We start from the raw sequence: 19,687 nt of genomic DNA, 5'->3' as shown, positions 1-19,687 counted from the left end.
TTGTTGTGGGGGAATAGACTGAGTTATTACAGGCTGTCAGCTTCACCTCAACGGTGTGTAAATTATTGGTTAAGTTAAGTTTGAATGACAGTATTATATTTTAGAAAGGTATCAATGAATTAGTCAAGAACCATTAGAACAAATTTGTCAAGGGGAGGTGTTGTCTAACTGGACTGCCTCAAAAAATTCAGTCACTCATGACAGAAGCACTACATGGATTTTAGCAAGATCTACATCACAGACTGGTCAGAAATTAAGAGCCCATAGAGTACAAAGAAAAGTGACACTTTGGATCCAAACTTGGGTCAGTGGCATAAAGCAAACATTTAAGCAATGAGTGCTTCAGTGACAGGAAGGCTATATCTAATCAAGTTCTACAGTGTTCTATTCTGGGTTCCTTGCTTTTCATGGTAAGTATCAATGGATTAGGATTAAAAGTAGGGATCAGAATTAAATTTGCAGATGATATACATTTGGTTGTGTGGTTGAAGGTGAGGAAGAGCTGTGGTCTACAGAAAGATACCAATGGATGGTCAAGTGGGAAGAAGAGTTAACAAATAGAATGCAATCTGGAGTAATGAAAGGGAATGCAGAGGCAGGGCAAAGGTAAAGGAATATACAATAAACGTTAGTATCCTAAGTATGGTAGATTAGAGAACTTTGGCATTAGGTGTACCAGATCCCTATGTAGGTAGATAAGATAGTCTAGTAGGCAGATGAGATACTTTTCTTTATCACCCAATGCACGGAATACGTTTGTGTTATTAAGCTAGTTCTGTATAAAACACCAGTTAAAGAAAACTAGAATACTGTGCAGTTCTAGTCACATGACAGTGAGCTTGTGATTACATTAGAGGGTACAAGGAAATTTACAAAAGCATGCAGTCAGGTCTGGCAAATTTGTAACTACAAGGAAAGATTAGTTCCAATAAAAACAATGCCATCCTATCGAAAGGAAATGCAGGACAGATTGAATTGAGGTGGGTCTACACAGAGTAGATGAGCTAAGCCCACTTTATTTGGCAAGCAGTCAATAAGACAAGGATCAGGACAGAAATGGAGGTGAAACAAAGATTGCCATTCTTCAGAAAGCCCAATCATATGTAGATTGCCTCTCTACTCCTTGTTTGCACAAAGAAAGGACCCTACATTTCTGATTGGCATCTCCTATCAGGGCTTTTTCAGAAATACAAAGCCGTATAATTCACTGACACTTCCCTTGTAAGGCAGAACAACTGGAAGGCAGCAAGCCCTATTCTCTTCTCTAACAGCAGTCAGTTGCAATAATCTGTGCTGTAAAGGTCCAGCATCATAGACAGTGTCTTTGACAACGCCTATGAAAGGACAAAGTATGAAATAACAGTGCTGGGAGGGTTAGATGCCAGGTGGGTAGTTTGTATGGTGCCATGTCAGTAGGGAACAAGTGCCATCTAAATAGGGTGACAGGGTTCAAAGTGGCAAGGATTGGTGGGGTGGGGTAGGACATATGGGATTGGTAGCAGTTAAGTGGTGTTTGGGTCAAGGTCTGAAGAAATTGTAGTTCAGGGGGTGTGTGGGGTAACTTGGATGTTCAATTTAAAAAAAAACATACTCAGGAGTTGGATGGTATATTGAATTGTCTGAGCTCTTCCATTGTGACTTGACTGCAGCAGGAATGACCACTTGGGCCATCTGAATTGTAGTTCAGGGGGTGTGTGGGGTAAGTTGGATGTTCAATTTTAAAAAAAAACTTACTCAGGAGTTGGATGGTATATTGAATTGTCTGAGCTCTTCCATTGTGACTTGACTGCAGCAGGAATGACCACTTGGGCCATCTGCAAATCTGGGTCTGTGTTGCAGCCAGGAGGATGGTGGTGGTTTGAAATTGCAGCCTGAAAGTATGGCGCAAAGACTTAAGCACATTAAAAAAAACTGGATATGCCCTTCAAGTAACGTACACTCACCTTGAAAGTTAGATTTGAATGGATAGATGCACTTGGTTTAAGTACCATAGGCTGGATGACTTCCTCTGTACTATAATTTTTTTTAAAAAATTCTATTAATTAGCAGTAATCTAAAACTTGGATCAATTGCTGAATTACATTTCCCAACATTCATCCTCTTTAAAACAAAAATGGGCATGAAGAATGATCAGACAAAATAACAATGATTCCACTTGGGTATTTTTAATTTAATAATTAGTTTACAAATTTGAACTAGACATTTAATAAGGGTCTTTTTGTCAACAAATACACCTGGAAGCAGAGATTTCAAAAAAGAAAAACAGATGGTATTAACAGGTGTTTGATAGCACACATCTACATTAGAGCCAAATGCTTCTTCCACAAGTATGTGCATCAATAGATTTTTTTCATTGTAGGATTTCTGTCAATAGTAATTCATGAAAGTTTCGTACTTCCTCAACAAGCATTCTTCAGTCAAACACTGTTGCGGAATACAAAGTAAAACAAACCATGAGCTGCTCTGTTGCCTGGGAGAAAGTCAGAAACAAGCTTGACCTGCTCATTCATGAGAATGCTATAAAGGTTGTTCACATCAGGGGAGGTTTGGGAGGGGGGGGGGCAAAGGGAGAAGAGGGCAGATTTGGTGAAGTCACAATCACCAGGGAAGTAGTTCTGAGCAAGCTGAGAGAACTGTGAACTAATGAGTTTTGGATCTTGATTGACTTTATCTTTAAAGGTCTGAAAAGAGGTGACTAATAAGGTACTGGATACACTGGGTCTGCTTCCCATTTTGTGATCTTCCCCTTTCATTCCCTATTTTCCAGTTTAATGGAACCTTTCCTGAATTGAGGGAATTTTGGAAAATTCTAACCAAATACGTCTGCTACGTTATGAGCCACCTCTTTCAAGAAGACGAAATCCATCTGGACGTGGTGAGCTGTCAGCCCACAACTTCACTGCTTGCTTAGTACTCCACTATGACTGGAAATTCCAAGTTCTCTCCTCCTTTCACCTCCTGACAAACAGCTATTACTGGATATTTATTTTGTATTTTGTATAGAGAAGACACATTAAATAACGGAGTTGTTTTTCATTATTATTTACTATTAATTACCTTTCTACCTTTACCTAGCTTCCTAATCTTTTTCAGTATCATACACAGCTCAATATTCAGGACCCTGTACTTGTCATGTCTCAGCTATGTCACTGTAATGGCCATCAGACTGTATTTCAATACACCCTATCAATCTTTACTTTACAAACACCATGAGCATTCAGATACAGAGCCTTCAGATTATTCTTTTTAAGTTTACGATTTCATTTTGATACTTGGTGGATTCCTGCTTCTTGTTTTTCCACTGTGCCTTCTCTGAACCTCATTTTCCATATTATTGTTTTTGTTTCTTACCTTCTATCTATTCTTTGACATACCATGGTGATCCACATTGATCTCCTGCCAGTGTTTAATTTAAATTCCTCTCCACGTGATTAGTTGCGCAGTTCCCAAGGACACTGGCCCACCGTGGTTCAGGCATAGCCCATTCTGATGGTACTGCCTCCATTTATTTTAATACCAGTGCCAGTGACCCACAAAACAGAATACACTTCTCTCATAGCTCAAAGACTGATACATTTTCATCTCTAATTTTCAGGTCTCTATGCTAATTTGCACACGGCTCAGGTAATAAATCGATTCTCACTGGGCGGTGAGGGCTCTCTACGCAGGGGTCCTCCCCCTTTCGGGGATCTGGGGTGGAGGGTGCTGCACGCAGTGGTCCCCTGCAACTGCAGATTAGAGTGGTTCATGGACTCCCAGCCCAATTACTTGTGCTGTGGAGTCCATGGACCATGTATACATTGGGTGTGGGCACTTGCACTCCCCTTTTGATTTTCTTAAAATCCTTCTCTGCTTTTGGTTGCACTTCAGTCCCACGCTCCTGATGTTCAGGCACCCGGTAGGGAGTGGGGAGGGCAAGTCTGAAGACCTCTTTGTGGGTCTGCTCCTGGGCCTGGCCAAACTGGCCATAAACAGGGTCCAGGCAGCAGGCTGTGGAGGGGGCCATTAGGACAGACTGCCTGCCCCTCTTCTGCGGTTACGTTAGAGTCCGGGTGTCCCTGGAGAAGGAGCACGCGGTGTCCACCAACACCCTGGAGTTGTTCAGGGAGAGGTGGGCGCTGCAGGGAGTGGAGTGTATTATTTCCCCGTCCAACTCTATTTTGATTTAATCCCTGCCCTCCCCTTCACACAGCATTGCCCTTTGATGTGAAGGGCACTGCTTGTCACTGACCACTCGGGTGTTTCCTTCCTTCCTGGTGGTGGAAATTGAAGATAGATTTGTGGGCCTTTTGTCTTTCACTGTGTCCCACACCTGCATACACACGACATGGGTGCTGGGGAAAATAAACACTACCGCAGTTAGGTGGTAGTGTAGGGTTAAGAAAAAAAGAAATAAAAAGGAAAGAGAAAAAAAATGATTTTACTTTTGAATTTGGTGCCTAGCTGCTCTTACTTTCTACGCAGAACCTCTTTCCTAGTGCCACTGATTACTACATGGACCACCGAATCCTGCCTGTATCACTACAAGTTCCTTTCTCTCCCTGAGGAGATGAAGTAAATGCTGACACTGGTTGGCAACACTGTCAATCAGAATCTTGCTCTTTGTTACACTGTGTAAATTCCTTTCAAAAAATTATCACCTATCACATTGCTTGATACCCCCCTACTTGAACGGCTTCCTGTAACACAGTACCATGGTCAGCTAGCTCAAACTCCCATAGCCTGTGCACACATCCAAACAAGCTGAGCAAACCTCAAACATGTTGGACAATTGCAGAGACTGATAGCCCTGTGCTCTGGGTGCCCTTAACTGCCTCACTCACAGTTGCACCCTCCTGTCCCTAACTACTGACCAGATAAGATGACCCTATCTGAAGTAGGCTGACTGCCTCCTCGTATAAAGGATACAAGCAAGTTTCCCTCTCCCCGTTATTACACTGTCTGTAGTTCAGCCTCCAACTCAAACTCTTGAGCTGAAGCTATTCATCTTCAAATACTGCAAACGTGGATCACATTGGGGGATATTGGAGCTCCCACATACTGCAGATTTGGACATCACCTGTCTTGCAATCATGGCGGTTCATTGTTTAAATTGTACCTACGCACTTATGTTGCTTTTATAAATTTATTAATGTGCAAATTGGTGGTAATGTTAGGTTAAAATTTAAGAATAGAAAAGACAATAATAGCATTCCAGAGACTCAATGGACAGTGAGCTCCTTTCTTTGTAGTGAAACAAGATCTAACTCCAAACAGCTCCAATGAATTTAGCTGTCTCTCACTGCCTGTCTTCAGAAACTTTTCTAACCTGCTCCTCTGCCTGTCTGAGTTCTTACCTCCTTGCTCCTCTAGTAGATTCTTTTTTTGTTTGAAGAAAAAAAGAAAGCAAGTTTTACAAATTTTGTGGATAAACAAAAAAATTAAATTTGAATATTAGAGTTGCAAATTTAGCACTTAACAGTCTTTGTACTTAGCAAATACATTCCATATCATGTATGCAACCAAAATAATTCAAATGGGAAATTGCAATCAAGAGATTTTCCTGCACATGATCACTGAAGTGCCTCAATGCCTTTGATACTTTTGACTTACAGTATACATACTTTGAGAGGCAGACAGTATGAGGGGTATTACAGTTTCCAGCCCTTCAGTAAACAGTGATCAAAAGACCTTCGAGAGCGACCTTGCACCTCTGCAATGGCTGCCTCGAGTTCTCTTGGAATGCAGCCCTGGACTAAGGAATGTGCCAATCCGCAACATTTCATACAGAACAACTCCATACACTGGGAGATCCATAAAAGTCTCAGGCAGGCCAAAAGCATTGATAGTTCTCCTGGTGCTGATGATGCTGCGAGTATCCATGGGAACAGCCTGCATTCAAAGTAGTGCAAGTTCCTGGAGGTAGTTTCTCATTGAAACAACAGAAGTAGATCAGCGTTCAAACATTTTATTGTGAAGGGTTTTTTCATTCTCACTTCTACATTGAGAAAACTAGCAGTTATATACAAAATTAAGATGTTTTGCTACAAGTGAACAGCACAAAAGTTTCATTTCAGATCCCACAAATAGGTGATATATAAAAAACAATCATGTTTCAATATTTAGCACCTTTTTAGTAAAACTGCCAAACAGAACCAGTAACTGTTTAAATACGATCCACATTAAACCGTGTCTGCCAGGTTACCTCCAGAAACAGCATAAATTCTTTTAGTGTGCGCAAAATTTATTTACAGAATTTCGTGAGAAATCATTTCATAGAAATGGGTTTAAAAGAACACAATTGCATTTTATATAAATAGTATCAGATCACAATGCGGTTATAAATTCACTCACACGAACATAGAGTACGTCTAGAGTCATGAATGCAATCCCCTTGTTGATCAGACACAATAGGGTAAATTGTTATCCTTAGCCTCTGGGTAAAGCAATATCTAGCCATGGTACAAAGATGGAAATTTGCTATGAAAAATTGTATCGCTCTATTCGTCTAATTTTCTTGCCTCGAAGGGAAATCTGGAATTTGCATGATCATCTTTGCCTGATTTAGCCTATGACTGTGCTAAGACACCAAAGATAAAAACCTACCCCACATTCTGGAGTCTAACAATTTTGTCATATCAGACTATTGAGCAAGGAGATCATACACATGGTCAACACATGTTTTACACCAAGTATTCTAATAACCTTTAGAGAATGGAGTGCTTTTAGAATCAAATGGTTAGACTACTTTTAGAAAATCAATTTCTTATACATAACACTACAAATCTCATTATTTTTCAAAAGTGTAAAATTAATTTTTAGATAAAGGATATTTTTTGGTCATTATTGCACAGATACTTGAAGATTATTTGCATATTTCCTTAGAAAGAAGGCTGCGCAGAATTCTGAGAAACACAAGATTAAAACTTAAACAATCCCACACCCTGTCCTGCAGAGTTCACGTTACATTCCAGAGATGTATGACCTTGGTGAGAACAAAACATACTGATGATAAAAAGTAGCGCATCTCATTCATTTCCTTCTAGAAGCTTTTGTAGATTCTTCTGTATCTGAAATTCAATGTAAAGATTTTGAGAAAAGCATGTGCAGAGGAAAATTCTAGCAGATTTAAAATAATTACAGCTCAAAAACTGTCTTTACAAACAACAAACCTTAGCAAGTATTCAAGTTGAGGCCCGAAGACAGAAGGGATTCTTTTTTGTTTATCAATTTTCCTTTAAGTTTTATATATTTTGCAGAGGTACAATATTTTCATGAAAATCAGCAGTCCCATTACTCATACTTTGTTTCTCTATCAATATAATGGTCAACAGATGATATCTGCAATTTACCAACTGACCACACAAAAAGCCACTATGAATTTGAAATCCCCTTTCACATCTGCAAATTCCTACCGAAGCCCAAAACCTATTCTGCCTCTTCAACCTTCGATACGATCTATTAAATCGACAGACTCTGAAGGTGCAATATCTTCTTCCCTGCTCCATGTCTTGTGGCAGAGACTGCAGTCCACTGACCGTATTCTAAAAAAAAAACCTTCCTCATCCCCTCAAGCTTTCGACAACTTTCACTCCAGGTCTCAATTCCCTCTTGATAGTTCTAAATTTGCTGCATTGAAAAGTGCGATATTGTTATGAAACAATTGGCTGATTTTTAGAAATAAAAAAAGCTCAGTCAATTTCAAGAGGTTTGGTGGAGGATTTCTCTGTGAACTCCCGCAGTTTCTTTCACATAATTCTCCAACAATCACCTCATTATGTTTGCACTGTGCCCTTAGGGGGCTGATGTTGTACTACTGTGTGCGCACCGGTGCTGAACGTATTTGCTACTGTGGTTACCTTCTGGAATTTCTGCTGCTAGCACCATATTTAAAGCCCAGCTGTGCACCAGGTTAAAACAATGCCAGTTATTTAAAATGGCTGCAGCAGGGTAAGCTCCTGAGCCCACTGCTCCCCAGAACCAGGCACACCACATTCTTCTTTCTCTCTTTCACATTCGTCCTTTCCTTTCTGGCATCGAGAGCGGGAGCAGGATCAGGGTTCCCATGGCAGCGGTGGTAACAGGACCAGATGGCAAGAGCAGTCGGCAAGGGAGAAGTCGAGTCCTTGTGAGGAGCCTGAGCCCAGCATGGCCACGCGCTTCTGGACTGTGGTGTTGAACAGCTAACCTTGTTTCTTTGGTTTTCTACTCTTTAGTAAGAAGGGCTGTAATATTTAACTTTTTTTCCTTATTTTCCTGCTTTATAACTAAGCTTCTGTACCTAGGTATAGGTATAGAGGGGATATATAGGTTATAGAGCTGATGGCATAGTGGTATTATCGCTGGATTGTTAATCCAGAAACCCAGATAATGATCAGAGGACCCGGGTTTGAATCCCACCATGGCAGATGATGAAATCTGAATTCAATAATTATCTGAAATTAAGAATCTAAAACCCATTTGGTTCCCTAATGCCCTTAATGGAAGACGCCTGCCATCCTTACCTGTTCTGGCCTACATGTGACTCCAGACCTACTACAATGTGGTTGTCTCTTAACAGCCATCTGGGCAATTAGAGGAGGCAATAAATGCTGCCTAGCTGGTGACACCCTCATCCCCTGAACAAATAAAAACAAAAGATATCTTTGTATCCAAGATGGCACCATAAGTGGCGACTTGTAAACTTTTCACTGTGAGCATGTGACAATAAACTTAATTCAATTCAGCGATAAATAGCCCTACATGGTACACCTAGTGGGAGTGAAGCAGAAAATAAAAGCTTCAGAGGGAACACTGGTTGCTCAGGTGACACTTCATGGGAAATAGAATCTCACATTCGTAAATGTATCATCACTTTGCATCCTCACCTGTCTGATCAGCTGTCACTGTAACTAGCTGCAAGAATAAGCTATAGAGACTACCTGTTCTTACATGTCACACTATGTTAGAACTCCATCTGAAGGAATGCCATTCTTCCTCTCATCCCCAATGTAGCATGACATCTTGTCAATGTTGAATATTCAGCATCATATGTTGGAAAGTCTGGAAACACTTTAGAGGGTTAACTTTTAATAAACAACTGAAAAAGCAACGAAAAACCAAATGAAAAAAAGCTTCTTGGACTGAACTGGGGCTGCTTGCCTTTTGACAAACAACAAATTCACCAATGAATGATCACTTCACCAGTCAGGCCTCAGTGGGGTAGAATGCTAAAAATTAAGCTATTCCCCCAAGAAAGTTGCCATAAAGTTAAAAGATTTTACCAGTGGAAAAGGACATGGAAGATATAGAATGTAGAGAAATAGATGGTGACATCTTGAAAAATGTCCATATTACAGAGGAGGAAGTGCTGGATGTCTTGAAATGCATAAAAGTGGATAAATCCCCAGGACCTGATCAGGTGGGAAGCTAGGGAAATCAACGATAGTCACGGGGAGGTGCCGGAAGACTGGAGGTTGGCTAACGTGGTGCCACTGTTTTAAGGGTGGTAAGAACAAGCCAGGGAACTACAGACCAGTGAGCCGGACGTTGGTGGTGGGCAAGTTGTTGGAGGGAATCCTGAGGGACAGGATTTACATGTATTTGGAAAGGCAAGGACTGATTAGGGATAGTCAACATGGCTTTGTGTGTGGGAAATCATGTCTCACAAACTTGTTTTTTGAAGAAGCAATAGAGGATTGATGAAGGTAGAGCAGTTGAAGTGATCTACATGGACTTCAGTAAGGCATTTGACAAGGTTTCCCATGGGAGACAGGTTAGCAAGGTTAGATCTCATGGAATAAAGGGAGAACTAGCCATTTGGATACAGAACTGGTTCAAAAGGTAGAAGACAGAGGGTGGTGGTGGAGGGTTGTTTTTCAGACTGGAGGCCTGTGACCAGTGGAGTGTCACAAGGATCGGTGCTGGGTCCACTATTTTTCGTCATTTATATAAAATATTTGGATGTGGGTATAAGAGGTATAGCTAGTAAGTTTGCACATGACACCAAATTGGAGGTGTAGTGGACAGCAAAGAAGGCTATCTCAGGATCTTGACCAGATGGGCCAATGGGCTGAGGTGGCAGATGGAGCTTAATTTAGATAAATGAAGTGCTGCATTTTGGGAAAGCAAATCTTAGCAGGACTTATACACTTAATGGTAAGGTCCTAGGGAATGTTGCTGAACAAAGCGCAGATTCATAGTTCCTGGAAAGTGGTGTTGCAGGTAGATAGGATAGTGAAAGAGGCGTTTGGTATGCTTTCCTTTACTGGTCAGAGTATTGAGTACAGGAGTTGGGAGGTCATGTTGCAGCTGTACAGGACATTGGTGGTCTCCTTCCTATCGGAAAGACGTTGTGAAACTTGAAAGGGTTCAGAAAAGATTGACAAGGATGTTGCCAGGGTTGGAGAATTTGAGTTATAGGGAGAGGTTGGATGGGCTAGGGCTGTTTTCCCTGGAGCGTCAGAGCCTGAGGGGTGACCTTGTAGAGGTTTCTAAAATCATGAGGGACAAAGTCTTTTCCATGGGGTGGGTGAGTCCAGAACTACAGGCATGCATTTAGGGTGAAAGGGGAAATATATAAAAGAGACCTAAGGTGCAACTTTTTCACGCAGAGGGTGGTACGTGTATGGAATGAGCTGCCAGAGGAAGTGGTGGAGGCTGGTACAATTGCAACCTCTAAAAAAGCATCTGGATGGCTTTAGGAATAGGAAGGGCTTGGAGGAATATGGGCCGGGTGCTGGCAGGTGAGACTAGATTGGGTTGTGAAATCTGGTCGGCATGGACAAGTTGGACTGAAGGGTCAGTTTCCATGCTGTACATCTCTATGTCTCTAAGTACACAAAATTCTCCATTTGCCTGTCTGATAGTCTATGTTTGCTGTCAGCCTAAGTTTCTCTAATTGACAAGAATTATGATTTATTACAAATAAATGGATGCTCATGACAGGTACGCAACTACACAGTTACCATACAACAATACCAGTTAAAACTCTAAAGACCCTTATAAAACTCTGATACAGGCTTATAAGTAAAACAACAGAAGTTACAGATGAAAGGAAAAAATATATTGGGAAAGCAATTTAATAGCCCCAAGCCACTTGCCAGGATTTGCTGAGATTCTGTCTCGCTTTTCAAGATCCTTTTTCACCTCTTTGCAGGAGGCACAGGTGATTGGTTCATTAACGGCAAAGTCATCCGGTTACTGGTTAACGGCCGCAGCTTCTAGCAACTGGTGAGGTAAAATCAACTGGCTTTGGGGATCTTACTGGACAGAAAGACGCACCATCTGCCCTTGCTGCTGTCCAAAGGCTCCTGCCAGCATCAATCACACCCGCAAGCTGTTCAGCTTCCCAGAAACCAAATCAGGTGGTTGGTCAGGCTAAAAGCCGTTATTATGCACAACTGGTCACAAATAAACTAACCAGTTATTGTTGCTGGCCAAAACACTCACCCCCTGATGGCACAAACACCTTCCTCCACTGCTTGAACTAAAACATAACTGAAAAAGCAAGTTACTTAAACTGTAAAAGCAGAACAATCCTTTCCAGTTTCCCATTTCAGTCCACAATGGAAAATACAGGGAGAAAAAAAAAGAGCTCCAGTTTCTACATACCTCACTAATCTACTGGAACTATATGTCAATAATGTAGTACTCTAATGGCTTGCTGAGTAGAGTAGATCACATGGAGAGTGATGGTTCCTTCTGATCATCTTTCTTCTGGGAAGACTGCTGCTGCTCTGCCTGCTCTCCATTCTCCATCATATCCCTTCTTTATCTGCTCTAACTGTACATGGTACAGCATGCAAGGATTATGTGACACCTCTTCCCCCCGCCCCAGATAGTACTGCATAATCACTCTAACTCCCCTTTTCAGAGATGATAGTCACCTGCTCCACAGAACAGCAGGAGGGGGTTAGTGTTAAAGTAATCAAGTCACTGTTTTGCAGAGGCTAGTCCTAGAAGCCACTCCTGTGTATCTAGCCCCTTGAAATGAATCAGGAAAAATAAAGTGTCCTTAAGGATATACGTATCATGGCAGCTTCTAGGGTGCAGTACAGACTTCCAAGATGTGGTACCAATGACCACAAATCACATGAATATTGACAGAATGGAGCCCCTTTTCAATAAAGAAGCCAGCCACGCTAGGATATGGTGCTCTCAACACAACATGTTATAGTCTATATTGGCTTGAAAATACGTACAACACAGATGGCCTCCTTCTTCAAGGACCGCAATTTCCCCCCCGACGTGGTCGACGGTGCCCTCCACCGCATCTCCTCCACTTCCCGCTCCTCCGCCCTTGAGCCCCGCCCCTCCAACCGCCACCAGGACAGAACCCCACTGGTCCTCACCTACCACCCCACCAATCTCCATGTACAGCGCATCATCCGCCGTCACTTCCGTCACCTCCAAACAGACCCCAGCACCAAGAACCCCCTACGTGTTAACCCCTTAAAGCCAAATACATAACAATATTGTCAAATTTGATGGAATTTTAATGCATTTACTTTAGGGGAAATTTGGCATGTTAATATGCTGCAGTTTTTCTTATCTGCGATGTTTTGTGTTATGTTGCTGAAAATATTACTGATGAAATACTTAGCAGTTGTAGTAAAATCATGCGTATACTTAGGATGAAGAAGATTATGAGTACCACATATGCTTGGTCCAGTTCTTGTTGGATTCATTTGGATATCAAAGTTGAAACTTTATTGCTGGAACAGCACAGCAGGTCAGGCAGCATCCAGGGAACAGGAGATTCGACGTTTCGGGCACAGGCCCTTCTTCAGGAATGAGCAGAGAGTGTTCAGCAGGAGAAGATAAAAGGTAGGGAGGAGGGACTTGGAGGAGGGGCGTTGGATTGACCTCTTTCCACCTACCACATTTCCAACGCCCCTCCTCCAAGTCCCTCCTCCTTACCTTTTATCTTCTCCAGCTGAACACTCTCTGCTCATTCCTGAAGAAGGGCCTGTGCCCGAAACGTCGAATCTCCTGTTCCCTGGATGCTGCCTGACCTGCTGTGCTGTTCCAGCAATAAAGTTTCAACTTTGATCTCCAGCATCTGCAGACCTCACTTTCTCCTTGAATCTGGGGGAACTGGCCATTAAAGGTTGCTGCAACAGGATGGCTACAACTCTGGCAAGTCATAAGTTGTTTCAGTTGATGACTGTTCTGGTATCCTGAGACAGTGTGCACAGTGTCTTGCACATCGGAAAGAAAAGGCAAAGGCATTGAGGACAGTAGACTTTGGGTCTCCTGTATCTCCCCTGCATCCCAAGAAGAACTTTCTGTTGATACTTCCCAACGTGGAGGCTGTTTGGGAGCTGCTGAGGTTGTTGCTGGTTCCAGGTTTGTTGCCATACTTCTTCCTCCTCCACGCCTTTGTTGTCTAGTGACAATAATCACTGCTGTAGCTGCATCTACTGGACACAGTTCCAACAAGGTTGACATCAGAGATCTCAAAAACTGAACACGTCCTCAGTAAAAGGGGAATAGTCAGCATTCACCTCCCACATAAATGGTAGGTTTTCTACAGTCCTCCATAAAGTGGGACATGGAATCTAGCAAGGTGACTTATGGAATTCCTACTATGTCAAAGATCCATGTGTAGATCTTATTCCAACACATGTAGCAGAAGCCAAACACAGGAGAAAATACTGTAGAAGCAGCCAACCAACCACATCCAAACACCTGGATGGAGATCAACGATGTGCCAGTGCTCCCTGATTGACTAACACAATCCTCTTACAATTGACTAAGGACCTTTCCCTTAAGAATTTGAGACATGGCATTTGGCTGAAGTACATGGAGCATGTCTACCATGTAAGCTACTGACCCAGGGTGTGAGATGAATACAGCATGGTGCCATACAGTCAGTCAGTCACATGCCCTTGGCTGATCCCTGTTGGCAGACATGACAGGCTGCCTGGCCTTTTGTCTGTGCTAAAGCGCCAAAACAAGACGGAAGTTCTAAAAATCGAAAAGGCAAGATGGTGGTGCTGTGACCAAGTAGGCACGAAATGAGTGAGTGCTAAAAGTGAAGAGGCCCAATACACATCTTTCTCCAATGATAGAAGTGGCTGCTGGTCCCTGTACACCAAGCAGCCTGGGAGCAGTATTACAATGAAAAAAAAAACCAAACGGTCTTAACAAGCTCTGAAATGTATTAAAGTGATGAATCATACCATAGTCAGTCAGAAATGTGCCTTGATGATGTGATGTGATGAGGCTGAAGCATGTTCGATGCCAACTTCAGTGGATGAGTGTATAGGTGGGCACTGCTGGCCATGCTCCATGAGCTGTGCCCAGCATCTCAGGCCAGGATAGGGACCTGGAGGAGCAAGCAGTGCCAGGTACCTGAACTCACTTTCATTTCAGATATCAGGTTTCTCTCATTCATATACAAAGACAGCAAACTCCATAGAGGAGGTGGTGAGATTGACTAACTATGAGAGGCAAATAGACAGGTTGTTGCTCACTAGCGAGACTTCAACTTGCTGTTAAATGCTTGGGGAGAAAATCGGACAATTTTCACCAACTTGGAAAATCTCATTTCTTTACTGATTAACCGTGGACAGATATGAACTGAACTGTCCGAGCCATATAAATACTATGGCCACAACAGCAGGTCAGAGGTAAGTTATGCACCTCCTGACACCCAAAGCCTGACCAAGGAACAAGGCAGGAGTGTGATGAAACATTTTCCATTTCCTCGATGAGTATACCTCCAACAATATTCAAGATGCTTTGCATCATTCAGAACGAAGGAGTCTACAGATTGGTGTCCCATCTAACACCCAAATTCACTCCCTCCACAATCTCAATATTTTCCATCTACAAGACAGCCATGCAACTCCACCAAGGCACCTTCACACCTGCAATTTTTGCTACCTAGAAGAGCAAAGGTAGATTGATGGGAACACTATCATCTTCAAGTACCCCTTGAAGACAAACACTGTCCTAACTTGCAAATATCAGAGTCACTAGGTCACAGTCTTAGAATTCCCTTCTTAATAGCTCTGCGGGTGCACCTACCCGACATGGATTGAATTGTTTAAGAAGGGGGTCTATCACCATCCTCAAGGACAGTGACTGGCCAACAAACAAGCCCCCTTGTCAGTAGCACATATTTCCTACAGAAAGAACAACTAATTCTCAAAATAAACGCAACTAATGTATTACCCCAATCACATGATTGCTAATCCTGTGCAGCAACCTTGTGTGGCAAGTTTGTGAATATTTCTTGAAAATACAAGTGTACAATATTCACTTCTGTTACCTACCCTGTTAGTTATATCCTCAAAAACCCAGATTTGGCAAACATTTCCCTGCCACCTTGTATCATACTTTTCTATATGCCTTTTCCTCAGGATAAGCCAAATAAAATGTGCAGATATGGCCATTTCAACTTAACCTATGACTGTGGCAAGTTTTTCTTCACATGCAGAGATTTATCGAGGCTGGGGAATTGTTTAATGCCACCACTAGGTGGCACAAATTGCACATATGCGCAAAGATGTCAAGTGAAATATCTACCACATACCTTTGGTTTGACAGATAGCATGAGGATTTAACAAGTATTAACCAACAGCATCTACAGCATTTGGCTTAACTGTATTAATGTGAAGTGATTTTGATTGAAAATGAGCCTAGGGCAAAACACAAAATTATTTCCTAGTAGGTTCAGCTCTCTGTCAGAGAAACATGCTAGCTTTGCAAACAGCCAGGGACATCCCCATGTGATTACTGCAACTTGCCATAACCTTGTTGCTGTCTCACAGCCTAGGCAAAAGTTGTGAATGCCAAGAGTCACCAGTGCCATCTGGACATGTGCAGTTGGCCATCTACACTTGTTCAGTGGGTGATGGCCATATAGGCATTTGTAATATACACTCCAATTTGTTAAAATTTATCTTTTTAAGTAAAAGCTCTGCACATTCAACAAATGTGGTCATGGTCTTTTTTGCGCAATTTGCTGTTTGTGAGCTGCAATTAAAGCAACAGCACATCCCTAATGAAAGGCTGCAGAATTTCCATACAACTGGTGTCAGGTTAATAAGTACATTTGCAGACAATTCACTTCTACTCTTTTCTCAGTGAGTATGATTTCCTAGAGGTACACATTGGTCTATAATGAGCTGCAGATTGTACAAGGCACTTCCAATAAGTATTGGACAAATACAGTTCATTACCAAAATTAGATCAGTTTTTATGAAAGTCAAAGCCAAACTCTTCAACAGATAATTTGAAACAAAATAGACAAATGAATATTCTGAGTAGGCAAATAAATAACTCATTTACAGTTCATTGATGTATAAATGTTTTCACCTACAATAGGATTTTTATCTTCCTCTCCAAAAGGCATTCCTGACATAGGTACTGAGTTGGGACATTAAAGTAATGGTCTCTAATTAAAAATTTCATTTAGTCAATGTCAGTACTGTATTTACAATAAGGTCCAATTCTATTCTCTATTGTGTCCAATATCTATTTACCAGAAATTGGAACCATAACCAAATTTATTCAACGACATGCATTGTGGGAACATCAGATTTTCACATCTTTTACTGCTGTTCAGGTTGAACACAGATATATCATCTCTTGCACTGAATCTGACTATTTGACCAGCCAAGATATTATTTTTCCCAAAATCCTAACACTCTCAGACTTATTGTTGAGAGGTTAAAGGCACCAATTCTAGTGAGAATTCTCAGTGTACATTTTGTTACTGTATGGCATTATCTATAGGTATTTGAATAAATTTCAAATCACCTTTTCCAATTTTGCAAGATTTTCTGACAATTCATCGTAGATCAGATCTGTATTCACGTGGAACTGTAATCCCATGCCACGATGAGCAAAAGAACTGCAGAAAACCAGAAGAAATTAATTGTTGAATTAACAAAGCAAACAGAACTGAAGGTCAAAAGCACAAAATCTGAAAGAACTTTGTATTCATTCCATTAACTACAGATATCAAAATAACCTGAAAGCAGAGGGGAAAATAAAGCAGGAAACTACAGGCCACTTAACCTAACAACAGTCCTGGGAAAATGCTAGATGCTATTACGAAGTTTACAGCAGGATATTACAAACTCTTAATGAGGTCAGGTAGCAGCAACATGGTTTGTAAAAGGGGAGCATGTTAAAACTCCTTTGGGGAAGTAACCACGTTGATAAAGGTGAACCGATAAATGTGGTGGTGATCATAGAGTTTCCAGAAAACATTTGACAAGATGCCACAGGGATCAGTGCTGAGCCTTAACTTTTTTTTAGATTTTTTATTGAAAATTTAACATTTTTACAAGTTTACAAAAATAAAAAAAATCCCAAGTATAGACACTGATATACAATTAAATCTTAAATAAATAATAACCAAAATTTAACAAAAGAAAAATACAGAGAAAAAAACTCAACTAACTACTAATCTAACCTACAACTAACCAGAGTGTATATTTAAGTCTCTTACATTATTCAAATAAGAGAAAGAAAAAAAAACAGCGGATAACACAGAAATTGGGTAGTGAGGTACATACTCGGAATGTGTTAACATCAAATGTAACAAAACCCGTATTCGTGCGGGATTCCTCTCCCAAGGGGCCCCGGACCAGCCAGGTTCGCCATCTCAATTAAATAAAAGCCCTTGTTAGGATAGCCGAAATATCTGTATTTATATAATTCAAGAAGGGCTGCCATATTTTATGGAATAATTCGGTCTTTTGGTGCACCATATTTGTAAGGAAGTCAAGGGGAATACATTCCATGATTACTCTGTCCCAATTTGTAAGTCCAGGGGGGCCCTCAGCCACCCAGTTTACCAAAATATTTTTTCTTGCACAGAGAGAGAGAGAATAGAAAATAATCTCTTCCCGTGCACAATCCAGGGAGGGCAAGTTCGAAAATCCCAATAGGAGAGATACAGGGTCCACTCTAATTTCCGTTCCTAAGATTTCTGTCAGAGCACTTGCTACTTTAGTCCAATATCTACGGATCTTATGACAGGTCCATAGGCAATGTACAAGAGTGCCCACCTCTATTTTACATTTGGGACACATTGGAGATACTCCTGCCTTAAATTTTGCCAATCGAACCGGTGCTATATGGGAGCCTTAACTTTTTAATATCTATATTAATACCAACAATTTGGATAAAGGGACTGAATATATGAATGCTAAAATTTGCTGATCATAAAATTAAGGAACTTAGGTGAAGAGGATAAAAGGATTCTGCGGAGAGAGATAGACAGGAATGTGCATGGGCAGATGGATTATAATGTGGCAAAATATGAACTTGTGTACTTTGTCAAACTAGAAAAGCATCATATGATTTAACCTAAGAGACTTGAGAGGTGTGCCAGACATTCCAATCCACGAAATCACAAAGCTATTATGCATATCCAATTGGAAAGTAAGACTATTCTTATTTAAGATGAAGACAAGGAGATTTTGGTTTTCCTCTTAGAAGGTTAGCTGTCTGTGGAATTCTCTTCTGCAGTGAGAAGGGAAGGGAGGATATTTTAAAGGCTGCGTTAAATAGATTCTTGACTAATGAAGGAAGTCAAATTTTATAGTGGGTAGATGAGGAAGATCACAATCTGATCAATCTGATGATGGAACAGGCTTGAGTATCAGAATAACCCACGCCTACTCATCCCTCAAGTTCATTCAGCAAAGAAATAACATGCAGCCAATGTAATGGATTCATCTGGTTACTGAAACAGAAATTGTTGCTCATGATGAAATCCAATTTTAATGAAATTTTATGTCAACATGGTTTGATGGAAGCGTTTCATATCAGTTAAGATAATTCTCTGCATCTTAATAAGACATGCATCCAATAAGTCACATATACCATAAGTGTTTTAGATCAAGTCAACACTGAGAATGAGAAAATACACCAATGATAAGCTAATAAAATTATACAAAATAAGGCCATTTCAAGTTAACCCAAAAAATGAAAGTGTGTCATAACTCTCATCATTAAAAAGATAGATTAGAAAATTTAAACAAACTCTGCATTTTCAAACTTGCCATACAGCAAGTTGCTTTGTTTTGTCTTTATTTCCATCCCACAGAGATAGTTCAAGACTTAATAAAATATGTAAACAGAACTCCTGTGGCATTCTTTGCCTGGGTCAGATTTTATCACAACAGGTATTTTATATAAAGAGGTGGTGTTCAAGATTGTGAGACAAGAAAAAAGACTCAAAAGAATGTCAAGCAGACAAGCCAATGGAGCAGGTTAAAAAAAGACTCCAAATTTACTAGCAGGAGAGACATTCAAAGATCCAGAAATTGAGACACATCCAAATTTGAAAAAAATGGTATTAGGTAGGGAGGGATCTGAAAATACTGCAGAACAAAATGGTCAGAAAATTGGAAATGCAATCTCAGACTCTGGGAACAGAGGGTGAATGTTAAACTGGAATAGGTAATAACATCTGGAGTGGTGTTGAGAAGACAGCAGACTTCTTTTGGAGGACAGCGAAAGAGGAGCGTGGTCACAAAAGAGTTAGGATGTAACAGATTTGTGGAGGAGTAGGGTCTCCTATTCATGTGGAATGTAGGAAAGAGCAAGAAAGGGGATAAAAGGAAACTCGTTGTACTTGACCCTTTTTCAGACCCATCTGGGATCCTCGTTCCACTATGTTCTTCACCATTTACTGATACCCACCTGCGGCTTGGGATATTCCTAGAATCCCCTACACTATTCAGAGTGATTTCCATAC

General features: G+C 41.0%; 1 protein-coding gene across 2 annotated transcripts in view; it reads right to left on the bottom strand.

Moving 5' to 3' along the window:
• The window catches only part of LOC122560805 (GRAM domain-containing protein 2B-like), a 49,732-nt gene that overhangs the window by 11,191 nt on the left and 18,854 nt on the right, over positions 1–19,687 (bottom strand). The window contains exons 10-11 of one of the 2 annotated variants that reach the window (XM_043711926.1): positions 16,732–16,825; positions 1,944–2,013 (exon numbers count right to left, since the gene is read on the bottom strand). In XM_043711926.1, coding sequence (XP_043567861.1) covers positions 1,981–2,013; positions 16,732–16,825 — 127 coding nt within the window. In that variant the 3' untranslated portion in view covers positions 1,944–1,980. Of the gene's footprint in view, positions 1–1,943; positions 2,014–5,931; positions 7,050–16,731; positions 16,826–19,687 lie in introns of those variants that run through there. The other variant, XM_043711919.1, reaches the window with a different exon arrangement.

Source organism: Chiloscyllium plagiosum, chromosome 2 (genome assembly GCF_004010195.1).
Source record: "Chiloscyllium plagiosum isolate BGI_BamShark_2017 chromosome 2, ASM401019v2, whole genome shotgun sequence".
Classification (NCBI taxonomy): domain Eukaryota; kingdom Metazoa; phylum Chordata; class Chondrichthyes; order Orectolobiformes; family Hemiscylliidae; genus Chiloscyllium; species Chiloscyllium plagiosum.
This window is presented reverse-complemented; position numbering and strand designations above follow the sequence as displayed.